The sequence below is a fragment of the Bidens hawaiensis genome, unplaced genomic scaffold, assembly GCF_021521415.1.
Source record: "Bidens hawaiensis isolate Kalapana, Puna unplaced genomic scaffold, B.hawaiensis_p1.1 tig00001206_1, whole genome shotgun sequence".
NCBI lineage: Eukaryota > Viridiplantae > Streptophyta > Magnoliopsida > Asterales > Asteraceae > Bidens > Bidens hawaiensis.
Genome location: NW_027491069.1, coordinates 4,436,881 through 4,450,637, shown reverse-complemented (window position 1 = coordinate 4,450,637; position 13,757 = coordinate 4,436,881). Strand labels below are relative to the sequence as shown.

At 36.5% G+C, this 13,757-nt stretch overlaps 2 protein-coding genes across 2 annotated transcripts; both read left to right on the top strand.

The window, feature by feature from the left end:
* Window positions 1-1,011: 1,011 nt before the first annotated feature.
* LOC143565408 (uncharacterized) lies at window positions 1,012-5,904 on the top strand. The gene is made up of 5 exons (XM_077052391.1): window positions 1,012-1,384; window positions 1,729-2,127; window positions 4,875-4,977; window positions 5,062-5,630; window positions 5,699-5,904. Exons 1-5 carry the CDS (start codon window positions 1,012-1,014, stop codon window positions 5,902-5,904), a joined length of 1,650 nt encoding a protein of 549 aa, XP_076908506.1.
* Window positions 5,905-9,220: 3,316 nt separating this feature from the next.
* On the top strand, window positions 9,221-9,748 carry LOC143565397 (uncharacterized). The gene has a single exon (XM_077052384.1). The coding sequence runs from the start codon at window positions 9,221-9,223 to the stop codon at window positions 9,746-9,748; it is 528 nt and encodes a 175-aa protein (XP_076908499.1).
* Window positions 9,749-13,757: the final 4,009 nt, after the last annotated feature.

The window sequence follows — 13,757 nt, the reverse complement described above, 5'->3', positions numbered from 1 at the left end:
AGTTAAAATACAAAGGATAACAAAAATGAGAAGGTGCGAAGTAATCTAATCCATTATTTTATATTTGAATGGTGGAGATTAATTTAAAAAAATAAATTGATGAGAATAGCATAAAGGTAATAGCCCACTTTTGTTGACTTTCTCTTTCCACATGCAAGACACATGTCAATTCTCTATCATTTTAAAACGTCCATATCTTTTTCATGAAACATTATTTTTTTAAAAAAAATTTCACAATAATAACCAACATTTTTTTATCTTTAATATGAGTATCATATTGTTATATAAAAATAAAAAAAAATTGGTGGATTTTTTATATTGTGTTATTGATTGTTCATTATAATTTTTAATTGGGTTTTTCTATGCAGGGGCGCAGCTTTAGAGGGACCCGGAGTGACCCCGGTCACTGTCGTTTTCTCCGTTAATAGGGTAAATTTCGCGATTTTTTCCGAAAATTTTTATAGGTATTAAGCGCGGTCACTGCCAAATTATTTTTCCAAAGAGCTACCAGTCACCACCAAATTTTTTTTTATAAATATAATACCCTATCGTTTGATTTTTTTTTATAAAACATCACGGTTTTTATAAACAAATGTTATAAAAATTGTAAAAAAAACTTAGTTTTTAATAGCACTCAAATTTGGAGGGGGCTTTTTGTAAATTGTTAGATAACATAATAAACAAAAAACAAATGGGAATTAAAAAAAAAGGATCAGCCTCAAGTCTCACGCACGCCCTCACCTGCTTCCCTTTCCCTTCTGCCTTCTGTTTGCCAATCGCCACCACCACCGACCCACCGCCCCACCGCCGCCGCTCATCCACCACCGCAAGGTAATACTTTATCTGCTCTTCCTTTGTGTTATTGTGTTGTTAAATCAATGATTGTAAAATTAGGGTTTGTAATTGTGAATTAGGGATTTAGGGAAATTAGTCAATTAAGCTTGTAATAGGTATTGTATGATGAAATTTTACTCTAACTTAATCTATTGAATCTTTTTAATTATGTAAATCATGAAGAAGCAAGATACAATTTTTTCGTTTTTCACAAAAAAGGATGATGAACAAACGAGTAAACGTCACAGAGCTTCAACTAGTGAGTCGGTTAATTTTAAAGCTCCACAACAATCACAATCAAATACTAATGAAGTGAATCTTAACCAAGTAAACCAACAAGAAAATCATGGTGATTCGGAAACTCCACAGCTTAAGTCAAATGCTAAAGACGTGGATCCTAACCAATTAGAAAGAGACCCGGCTAAACGAAAACCAATGTGGGAGCATCCGGTAAATTTAAGGGAACAAGTAAGACGGGCTTATCTTTCTCTAGGACCTTATAAAATACAACTTACAGAGTACAAAAATAATGGTCCAAAGGGACATACTCGTAGGTTCCAATATGCTTGGTTCAAAATGTTCCCGAATTGGCTAGAGTATTCTCCAACAACACACCGTGCTTATTGTTTTTTGTGTTATCTATTTAATGATAAACCAAGTGTGAGCCATGGTTACGATTCATTTACCGTTAAAGGATTTGACACATGGAATAAAGTTATAATGGGAAAAAATGTGCATTCTTTAGCCACCTTAAAACTTCACAACATAGAAATTGTTTGGTATTCACTGAAAACTTGTTGAACCAAGAAGCCCGCGTTGACACCCAGATTTTGAAGCATACTCAAGAGGAAATAGTGAAGAACCATTTATGATTAACAGCTACTGTTGATGTAGTTTGTTGGTTGAAATTTCAAGCTTGTGCTTTAAGAGGACATGATGAATCTTCTACATCTAAAAATCGAGGAAACTTGATTGGATTAATAAAACTTCTAACTTCTTATCAAGATGAAGTTGCAAAGGTTATATTAGAGAATTCTCCTTATAATGCAAAGTATACTTCGAGTGATATTCAAAAAGAAATTCTTAGCATTATTGCAAATAAAGTTCGAAAGCATATTTGTAGTGAAGTGGGGGATTCATTCTTTTGTGTAATGGTTGATGAGTTACGAGATGAGTCGAAAAAGGAGAAAATGGCCATAGTTTTGAGATTTGTTGATGCAAAAGGGATGATACAAGAAAGGTTCTTGGATTCGGTTCATGTTACGGATACTTTATCAGCAACATTGAAAACAAGTTTGTTGTAACACCCGTTAATTTCGGTTCAATGATTTAAAAGCATGTAAAGTATGTACATCCCTCGGGGTTTATCTGGCCTTTCTCGGGGACACTCTCGTCATCCCGGTATGTTAAAATAACTTACTTTTCATCCAAGATTTGCTGCATCCTTTCAACTCAAGGAGCTAGAGTGTAACTTTTATAATATGTTAACAAAACCCTGGCCCTCCTTTTTGTTCCAGCCGATCGCAACCAGGGCAGCAGCTCAAAGCCTTCGTTTTTCTTTTTGCAGCCAAGATTAGGATGTAAAACTTCAATTCAAGGTTAGTCTAACGTCCATGCAAGTCTTTTTCACCATTAAACCCGTTATCGAACACGTTAGGGTTGAGTTTTGATGATAACAGTTTGCTGACAGATTCATATATGTTTATTGTAGGGTCTGTAACATGATGATAATCCATTGCTTTTGATCAATTTTTGTTTCCATGATGTTCTAATTTGAGTCTAGTTTCCAGAAAGGTATAATATGTAATTTTTGGACTAGATTTGAATGGTTTTAATGAATTTATAAGATCGAGTGTCAAAGTTAATGCGGGATGACGGATTCTGGTCTGTCTTCCCGACATCATAACTCTTTTTCAACAAATCCAAATTAGTTGGTTCCACTTTTGGAACTTAATATTTTGAGCTAAGAATCAAACCCAATTGAAATCGTTTAATTTGGTACGGTAATGAATTTTATAAAAATAAAACCATTTTGTTGCGCACTAAAATAGCTGCACGTACCTTGCTGTGTTGGAGGAATTTTTATAATTTTTGTGTCCACTAGAAAAATATTTTTATAAACCTAGGACATTTATTAAAGTCTGGTAAAAAATTAATAATTTATTCAAAGGTTATCCTATGTAACTAAATGCATATTCGCATGCTAAAATCTGCACGTTTTACTTGTTATTGATCGATAAGTTCGTTTTAGGCTTAACCGGTGGATGTTCAATTGTGTTCTTGTCGGGGCTGTTTGAAGTGAGTTTTTGCACCACAATATTCCTAGGTATGTCCCGTATATCATGCTTAAAAATCATGTTCATTGGCGTTCGTTAGATGGGTCAACTAGTTGTAGCTTGATTGTTAGTGTTCGGTTGACTAGAATTGTAGTTTGATACGTTTAACGCAAGGGTTGAAGTGATTAACGACCAATTCAGCTCGGGGGAACTTGGTTTGATGTACGAACTGTTGAAAAATCATTTTTATAAGTTATGTGGCTGAATTGGTTGTCGGTTACTCAAACGGGTCGGTACAATGCGCAATTGCGTTTATTGAATAGTTGATGCGTTGTACTTGCGAGTTACCAACCCATTTGACTCATGTAGCGTCGTGTGGACTTGTTGGCTGTGATTTTATCATATTGGGTCCACACGGGGCTGAGTTGGATGTTAACGGCCTAAACGACTCTTAAACGCGCGTGTTAGTGTCACCTAGTGCTTCCGGGGGTAAATTGGGAATTCTTTATTTCTGGGAGTATCTAAGGGTCGTGTTGGTGAATGTAAGGCCCCGAGGGCTGTTATGATTTAGTTTGATGAGGTCGAGGCTTTAGGTAACTCGAACCTTGTTAGAACGTCTCGTAGGATAAACGAGTCCTTTCGATGTCGATTATAATGCTTGTATGTAAACCGACAGGTGTTTGTGTTTTGGGATTTCTTAGGGATTATCTAGCTCGTGGTGAATTCGTGTCTTGTGTCAGGTGAGTTCATGATGCCCCCCTTTTTACTCTTTTAAGATTTTGGGCTAGCATGCACACCTAAGCGATTTTACTTGTTGAATTGTTTAAAATTATTTTGGATGCTCTTACTTGTATAGGGTAGGGCTTGAGATGATATTATCGTATGTACGTATGTATTATTGTATGGCCAATATTTGGCGATGTTAGTAGTCGTTATCGACTACGGATGTTACGTATGCCTACTTTGTGTTTGCATACGTTGGATGAGATGTTACGTGTTTGGGTTGTACGTGTGCTCGACCCTGATGTTAATTAGTCGTTATCGACTAAGGATGTTTGTATATGACTACCTTGTGTTGCATACGTTGGATGAGATGTTACGTGGTTGGGTTGTACGTGTGCTCGACCCTGATGTTATTACTTGGATGTTTGTATATACAGGGATGTGATTATAAAGATGTTGATATATATATATATAGGGATGCGAATATAAAGATGTGTATATATATATGTATATATATATGAGGATGATTATTTATTGATGATTATGGCCTAGCTGATATATCCCATTTATTTTTAAAATCCTTGGAATGACTATTATGATTATTAATTATTGATGTTATTTATTAAAACTTGAACTCACTCAACTCAAATTGACTTTGTATGCATGTTAGTGTGAGTTTCAGGTTAGAAGGAGGATGCCTTACTGCTTGGACGTGCATGAAGCTACTTGGACGGTGAAGGGCATACTTGGATGGAAGATTTAAATATTAAACATTTCTTTTTAAAAGTTTTATCAAATACATTTCAACTTGGTTTTGGGCATAATTCCCGGGTTTTGGGTACTTTTTTTTATTAATTATGATTTTCCGCTGAATTATACTCTGAATTGGTTATTTTAATGGAATGAATTGTTTTCGAGTTTAAGTATTTTTCTAAGTATTTTGTATGTATACCAACTGTAGGATTCCTGGGATTCGGGGTCTTACATTTGTAGAAACAACTTTCGCATTATAGTTAGATGATAAAAAAATCCGTGGTCAAGGTTATGATGGTGCTAGCAATATGAGAGGTGAATGGAATGGATTACAGGCACTCGTTCGTTATGAGTGTCCTTATGCATATTACGTTAACTGCTTTGCTCACAGGTTAATTACTTGTTTATTTCTCTTTCCTCTTTGGTTTGACTAGAATACTCTTATGCTTATTACGTTTTTGTGTTTTGATCATAGGTTACAACTTGCCTTGGTTTGCGCATCAAGGGAAGTTATTCCAACACACAAGTTCTTTAATAAACTAGTCTTCACAATTAATGTGGTTTGTGCTTCAAGTAAGCATCATGATAAGTTACAAAAGGCAAAGGCAGAAGAGATTAAAACGCTATTGGAAATGGGTGAAATCAAATCGGGATCAGGATTGAATCAAGTTAGGACATTAAGAAGAGCCGGTGATACACGTTGGGGTTCTCATTTTAACTCCGTTTGTAGTTTGATTGACATGTTTGGTGCCACTCGAGCTGTTCTCCAAGGAATAGTTGAATACTTATCTCATACTACTTTTTCTCAACGTGGAGATGCTGATACAGCGTGCGATCACTTGGAATCATTTGAGTTTGTGTTTATTCTTCACTTGATGAAGGAAGTATTGGGAAAAACTGAAACACTTTCTCAACCATTACAAAAGAAATCCCAAGATATTCTTAATGCCATGGAGTTAGTTTCTTCAACAAAGGCTAATCTGAATGAATTTAGAAACAATGGATGGGAGACTTTTCTTTCAAAAGTTATTTTTTTTGTGTCAAGTATGTCATACAAATGCCGGATATGAAAGGTTTGTATACTTCTACTCGATATCGGCCTCGTAAAACAGATCTTCATGTTACATTTGAGCATTATTACCAAGTAGATCTCTTTACATCCACATTAGACAAACAACTAGAAGAGTTGAATAGTAGATTCGATGAGAACGCGATGGAGTTGTTAACTCTTAGTTCTAGTTTAGTTTCAAAAGAGATTGATGTTGATAAGATTTGTCTTCTTGTTAAGAAGTATTATCCTGAAGATTTCACGGAGTAGGAAATTACTCTTTTACAATTTCAATTGCAGAATTTTAATTTTGAAATGCCAACGAATACCAATCTAAGTGGTGTTTCAAGTATTGCTGATTTATGCAAGAGTCATGTGGAAACTCAGAAACGCGAGACGTACTATTTGGTTGATAGAGTGGTTCGGCTAATCTTGACACTTCCAGTGTCTACTGCAACAACAGAGAGGGGGTTTTTAGCAATGAAAATATTCAAGAATCGCCTTTGCAATAAGATGTCAGACGAGTATCTCGCGAATAGCTTGGTGGTTTTAATAGAAAAAGACATTGCTGAAACATTTGATTCGGAATCCATAATTGAAGATTTCAAAAATCTTAAAGGTCGTCGAGCTGCTTTGTAATTCTTCTTCTAAGGTATTCACCCTCCTCTTGGCCCTCGTATTATTATCATATTATGGATATTTTAGGTCTAGTTTTTTTTTAATTGTAAGAACAATCGTTTTGAATGAATGAAAAAAATTATATATATGGATGTCATATTGTTTGATCCGACCCGAACCGAACCACTGACACGGCCGAACCACCGACACGAACTGAATCGCCGACCCGAAAATTTTTGGGTCCGTTACTTCGGTCACCACCATGGCGAAGCCCAAGCTTCGCCACTGTTTCTATGCATTGTGTTAATCAATTAATACTCATATTAAAAATAACAATTAAAACAAATATTACGTCATTGTATCTTTTTGTTTGTTATTGTGTCTTTGTGCTCATTCATTTGTCTTTCTACTTATCATTGTGTTTTAGTCATTGTGCATTACGTTCATGTCATTGCGTAATATGTAGTTTTCATTATGTTTTACGCTTCAGGTCATTGTGTTATATGTATTCACCATTGTGTTTTACGTTTTAGGTCATTGTGTTATATGTATTTATCATTGCGTTTTACGTTTCATGTAATATATATGTAAGTTTTATGTATTAGATAATTTGTTGTTATTTTATCATTATATTTACGTATTGTTATTACACAACCGTATTATTAGCATTTAAAAAAAACACAATGATGATTTGAAAGACACAATGACGAAAAAAACACAATGACAAACAGAAAGAAACAATGACGTAAATTTTTTTTTAATTTTTATATAACAAAATCATACTCATATTAAAGATAAAAAATGCTTGTTTTTGCGGTGAAATTTTTTTAAGAAAATAATGTTACATGAAAAAGTTATGGACACTTTAAAATGATGGAGGAATTGACATGTGACTTGCATATGGAAAGAAAAAATATGTATTATTACTCTTATACCCTTTTACCTTTGGTCCTCAGTTAACACATATCAATCAACTATGACTTTTTGCACTTCTTATTTTTGTTGGCATTTGTAAAATAACAACCCATACTTTCTTTAGTTTTTCTTTTATTTTCAATAGAGTAAAGAAAAGATAATCAATATGCCGTGTCTTAAAAAAAAATCGTATACAATAAATGATAATTACGTGTCAATATACTTTCACGTATCAAGATTTTAAGCAATATAATATTTGTATTTATGAAAATGGCCCCAACCGTTTTACACACCTAAGTTAAACTGCTCATGTATAAAAATTACAATTTAATTAACTAAATCTCCCGTGTATACTTTATATAAGTTTTGTAATGTTTTGTGATAATTATTGATGTCTTGCATAACGACCTACAATCTTTGTTATAAGGTTGGAATTTTGATGGCTTTATGGTTGTAACATGTTGACTTCGGATTGTTGATGGCTTATATACTTTTGTTCATCTAGAAAAGTATGACACGACTCTATTAATGAAATATATGTAGCTATTGTTGGAAAATTTTTGTGACAAAAAAAAAATATATGTTTAAACTTTGAATTATTTTATTCAATGTTGTTAGTCAATTAGTCAAAGCCATTAAAATGTCCTTTAATTTGGTCAAAAAAATTAAAGTTTTGATTAATGGTTCCTTTAATTTAGTCAAAAAATTAAAGTTTTGGTTAATGATGGTTGAATGGTTTCAACTTTCTACTAGTATAAATACCAAGGGAGCTCCTTGGTTGTAGACACACAAAAAACACAAAATTAACACATTCTCTCTTGTGTTTTCCCTAACTTTCTCCTTAAAAAATTTCAACATTCTTGATCATCTTCATCAATTTCTTTAAGGTATTATTCGGGTGCTAGAGCCCTTCCCGGCAGTACATATTGCTTAGGCCGTTGTACACTGGGAAACAAAACGGGGAGAGACCCGGAATTTGTTTTAAGGGCCCCGTGTAAAACACGATCCTCGGCCACAAAGACTACGACACCATTCTTCTTCTACACCTTTCTTGCATTATTTTATTTCACTTGTATTGTAATTTTGATTTGGTCAAAAAAATTAAAGTTTTGATTAATGGTTCCTTTAATTTAGTCAAAAAATTAAAGTTTTGGTTAATGATGGTTGAATGGTTTCAACTTTCTACTAGTATAAATACCAAGGGAGCTCCTTGGTTGTAGACACACAAAAAACACAAAATTAACACATTCTCTCTTGTGTTTTCCCTAACTTTCTCCTTAAAAAATTTTAACATTCTTGATCATCTTCATCAATTTCTTTAAGGTATTATTCGGGTGCTAGAGCCCTTCCCGGCAGTACATATTGCTTAGGCCGTTGTACAATGGGAAACAAAACGGGGAGAGACCCGGAATTTGTTTTAAGGGCCCCGTGTAAAACACGATCCTCGGCCACAAAGACTACGACACCATTCTTCTTCTACACCTTTCTTGCATTATTTTATTTCACTTGTATTGTAATTTTGATTTTTCCGGTGTAATTCGTATTGTAATTTACTTGCTTTACTAGATAGGTTTGATTCATTGTATTGTAATCATTATTAAAAGTGCTTTATTTTATACGCGAACGATTTCCTACAATCTTAAAACAAATTTTTTAAAAATCACCATTTGTGTATTCAAAACATTCTTGTGTGGCTCAAACTAGTTTTGTTTCACGCGATTGTGTTTTTAAAAAACATTTTTTTTTTCCGTTTCTATTCAAAGGAGCGACTTTGTAGAAACGGAAACCGGTTACAATTCGGATTTTTTAACGCTAAACTCTTGGAAAAACCCATTGTTTGGTCCTTTCAAAGTTGGACTTAGAACACATTCGATGGGTTAATTCGAGAGTTTAGATTAAAAAGTTTTGCGTAACTTTAATTTAGTGGGAGCGAGCATTATTAATATTTCCGAAAAACTAACTTAGCATAGTTTATTTTTCAGAAAAAATGGCATCGCCGTCATAGAGCAAGGTTACCGGTACGCCTTTGTCCGTTATGGTAGGAGCGACTACCATGGCTAATCACGCTGAAATACCCGAGAAGTTCTCGGGTTTGCACTTTAAACGGTGGCAACATAAGATGTTCTTCTATTTGACCACCTTGAACCTTGCGAGGTTCTTGACAGAATCTGCTCCCCTAGCCACTAACGCAGAGGAGGAGACCGACGCTCAAACTTTGAGTGCGGTAGATACGTGGAAGCATTCGGAATTCTTATGTCAAAACTATGTTTTTAACAGTTTAATTAACGCGTTGTATAACGTGTACTCTTCAATAAAGTCTGCCAAAGAATTATGGGAGTCTTTAGACAAAAAGTACAAAACGGAGGATGCAGGAACAAAGAAATTTGTTGTCGCCCGTTTCTGGAACTATAAAATGGTTGACTCTAAGACTGTAATTAGTCAAGTCCAAGAGTTGCAAGTTATACTTCACGACATCTTTGCTGAGGGAATGACACTTAGTGAGACATTTCAAGTGGCAGCGATGATTGAAAAATTGCCTCCTAGTTGGGTTGAGTTTAAGAATTATCTTAAACACAAGTGAAAGGAGATGACCATTGATGATCTTATTGTTCGACTTCGGATAGAAGAAGACAATAAGAGAGCTCAAAAAGGTAGCCTAGTGGATGTTTCTTCCAAGGCTAACTTAGTCGAGTACGGTCAATCCTCCAAAGGGGCAACAAGGGCAAAGGCAAAGGTAACAAAGGGAAAGCGAAAGTGGACCTTGGCGTGAAGAAAGGGGCTGTGAAAAAGAAGCCTCCACCTTTTCAAGGACCATGTTACAACTGTAACGAGATGGGGCACCGGGCGAACCAGTGCAAGAAATCGAAGCGTGAGCGTGCGCATTTGGTGGACGAGGATGGCACTCCTCTCGTGGCGATGATTACCGAGGAAGCAGCTTTCATCGAGGAAGTCAACGTTGTGGGAGACGCTCCCGAAGGGTGGTATGTTGACACCGGCGCAACCAGCCATGTTTGCGGCGACAAACAACTCTTTAAGAATTTCAAAGAGGCGGCGGGTGACCAGAAGCTTTACATGAGGAATAAAGCGACTGCAGACATCATGGGAGAAGGCGATGTGGTCTTGAAGTGGACTTCTGGCAAGGAGCTCACGTTGACCAAAGTTCTCTATGTTCCCGAGATTCGCAAGAATCTTGTCTCTGGATGGATGCTCAACAAGCACGGATTTCGCTTGGTGATTGAATCGGATAAATTTATTTTATCGAAAAATGGAATGTTTGTCGGCAAGGGTTATGCCGACAATGCTATGTTCAAATTGAATGTAATTGTTGTCAAAAATTCTATGAATAAAATTGCAACTTCTATTTACATGATTGAGTCGTCAAATTCTAATTCTTGTGTTTGGCATGGTAGACTAGGACATGTAAATTTTAATTCAATTCGACGTTTAATTAAATAAAATAGCATTCCATGTTTTAAAATCGATTCAAAATATAAATGCGAAACATGTGTTGAATCCAAACTAACGAGAAAGCCTTTCAAATCGGTTCAACGAATAGCCGAACCCCTTGATTTGATCCACACCGATGTGTGCAATTTAAAAGCCACTCCACAAGAGGTGGAAATAAGTATTTCATCACGATCATTGATGATAGTACTCGGTATTGCTATGTATACTTACTTAAAAGTAAGGATGAAGCAATAAACAAGTTTATCTTGTATAAAGACGAGGTTGAAAATCAACAAAAACGGAGAATAAAAACTTTGCGAAGTGATAGGGGTGGTGAATATGTTTCACCATATGCGCAAAAAGTGGCATAATACATGAGTGCACCCCACCTTATTCTCCACAATCAAATGGCATTGCGGAACGAAAGAACCGTACATTAAAAGAGATGATGAATGCCATGTTGATTAGCTCAGGCGTGAGCTATGACTTGTGGGGGGGAGGCTATTCTCTCAGCCAATTATATCTTGAATAAGATACCCCGCAAGAAAACGGACGTGACTCCGTATGAGTTATGGAAGGGTAAAAAACCTTCATACAAATACATTCGAGTGTGGGGGTGCCTTGCCAAGGTGACGGTTCTGCCACCAAAGGCACTAACGATAGGACCTAAAACCGTGGATTGCCTATTCATTGATATGCACACCATAGTAATGTGCATAGGTTTCTTGTACATGAGTCCAAGAATCCCAATGTACATGAAGGCACTATTGTTGAGTGGAGGACCAAAGATTTTTTCAAAAATGTGTTTCCCTGTTTAAGGAAGACACATGCGAGTTCATCAAGAGCGTTGATGAAGCAAGTACATCAAGAGCGATTGATGATACTGTTCATGATGAGAGACATGAACGACCCGAAATTGAGGAAGGTAAGCTTAGACGAAGCAAAAGATCAAGGATTGAAAAATCCTTCGGTCCTGATTTCGTGAGCTACATGGTTGAGGGTGAGCCCAATACCTACCACAAGGCGGTTACCTCCGCGGAATCACCTCAATGGAAAGACGCGATTAAGAACGAGATAGATTCTATATTGCAAAATCATACTTGGGAGTTAGTAGATCTTCCGCCGGGTTGTAAACCCCTTGGATATCATTGGATATTCAAAAGGAAGATGAAAGCTGATGGAAGTATTGGTAAATACAAGGCAAGGTTAGTGATCAAAGGGTATAGACAAAAAGAAGGTCTAGACTATTTTGATACTTACTCGCCGGTCACGCGAATAACCTCAATAAGGTTGGTTCTTGCAATCGCGGCCTTACGAAATTTGAAAATTCACCAAATGGATGTAAAAACCGCATTTCTAAATGGCGATTTAGATGAAGAGATTTACATGGAGCAACCCGAGGGTTTCTCCGCTCCAGGGAAAGAGGACAAAGTATGTAAACTAGTCAAATCATTGTATGGTTTGAAGCAAGCTCCAAAACAATGGCACTTAAAGTTTGATCATGTCATGCTTGACAATGGTTTCAAAATAAACGAGTGTGACAAATGTGTCTATGTGAAGGACACGCCAGGAGGTTATGTGATTTTATATCTTTATGTAGATGATATGCTTATCATTGGGAGTAATGATACTATGATTAAATCTACAAAAGATATGTTGAAAGCGAGGTTTGACATGAAAGACTTGGGTCTCGCGGACGTGATTCTTGGGGTTCAAATTACTAGAACCCAAAATGGTCTTATCTTGAGTCAATCTCACTATGTGGATAAAATTCTTGAGAAATTCAATAAGGATGACACGCATGTCGCGTCAACTCCAATTGATACGACCCACCATCTATCTAAAAATAGAGGCGAGGGTGTTGCTCAGTTAGAGTACTCAAGAATTATTGGTAGTCTAATGAATCTTATGACATGTACTCGACCCGATCTAGCTTATGCCGTGAGTAGGCTAAGTAGGTATACTAGTAATCCGAGCGTGGAACATTGGAAAAGTATAACACGGGTTCTAAGGTACTTAAGATACACAAGAGACTATGGACTCCATTATAATCGAGATCCAGCTGTGATCGAAGGATACAGTGATGCAAATTGGATTTCGGATATAAAAGATTCTAAATCAACAAGTGGATATGTATTCACACTTTGTGGTGCAGCTATTGCTTGGAAGTCTTCTAAGCAAACGGTTATAGCTAGATCCACGATGGAATCGGAGTTTATCGCCTTGGATATATGTGGTGAAGAGGCGGAATGGCTACGTCAATTTATGGAAGATATTCCAATATGGCCAAAGCCTTTGTCGGCTATTTGCATACATTGTGACAATCAATCAGCAATTGGTAGAGCCCATAGCGTGATGTACAAAGGCAAATCAAGGCATATTCGACATAGACATAACACGGTACGACAACTACTCACAACGGATGTTATAACGATTGACTATGTGAAGTCAAAAGATAACATTGCAGACCCGTTAACAAAAGGCTTAAGCAAAGAGTTAGTTAACAAGTCGTCAAAAGGAATGGGACTAAAGCCCATGGGAAAAGGGGACATGAAGGAAACCTAACTTAGTTGACTGGAGATCCCAAGATCTAGGTTCAATAGGACAACTTAATCATGAAACCAAGGGTGGTCACTATAGGGGAGTACCCCAAACCAAACTAAAGGGCGTCCTAGTCCATTCCAATCAGTGACACATGTTGTAAGGATAAGCATAATAAAGGTTAATGACTTGTGGAAATCAACAAACCTATTGCTTTTAATGATTCGAGCGAGAATCACCTATGTGAGAGAGAACTAGGGTCGGTTCAAATGGATTTTGGGGCAAAAATCCTAGAGCTCTCGCCGAACCAAGCTAGTGTTCAAGGACCATAATAGGACACGACAGTGAGGGGTTGGCCAGACCAGGGAGAGTGTTGTGTGAAGTGTATTGTCGTCTACATAAATGGGGGTATGTTCAAAGACATTGTGTCTACACACCGCTAGGAGACTAAGTATGCTTCACAAAGGAATGTTCAAAGGGTAACACCTACCTATCCTGCAATGCTCAACCGTTGAATTGAATCTAAGAAACTTGCATGTATGGATTGATCTCAATGTGAAAATGAATGAGTTTTGTTTTCGCATGTGGGGGATGTTGGAAAA

Bases quoted from the DNA above. Each gene is read 5' to 3' on its own strand.
- LOC143565397 (XM_077052384.1), top strand. From the start codon at position 9,221: ATGGCTAATCACGCTGAAATACCCGAGAAGTTCTCGGGTTTGCACTTT.
- LOC143565408 (XM_077052391.1), top strand. From the start codon at position 1,012: ATGAAGAAGCAAGATACAATTTTTTCGTTTTTCACAAAAAAGGATGAT. The intron at 1,385-1,728 runs GTAGGTTCCAAT...CTGTTGATGTAG, and splicing joins TGGTCCAAAGGGACATACTC to TTTGTTGGTTGAAATTTCAA. The intron at 2,128-4,874 runs GTTTGTTGTAAC...TCCGTGGTCAAG, and splicing joins ATCAGCAACATTGAAAACAA to GTTATGATGGTGCTAGCAAT.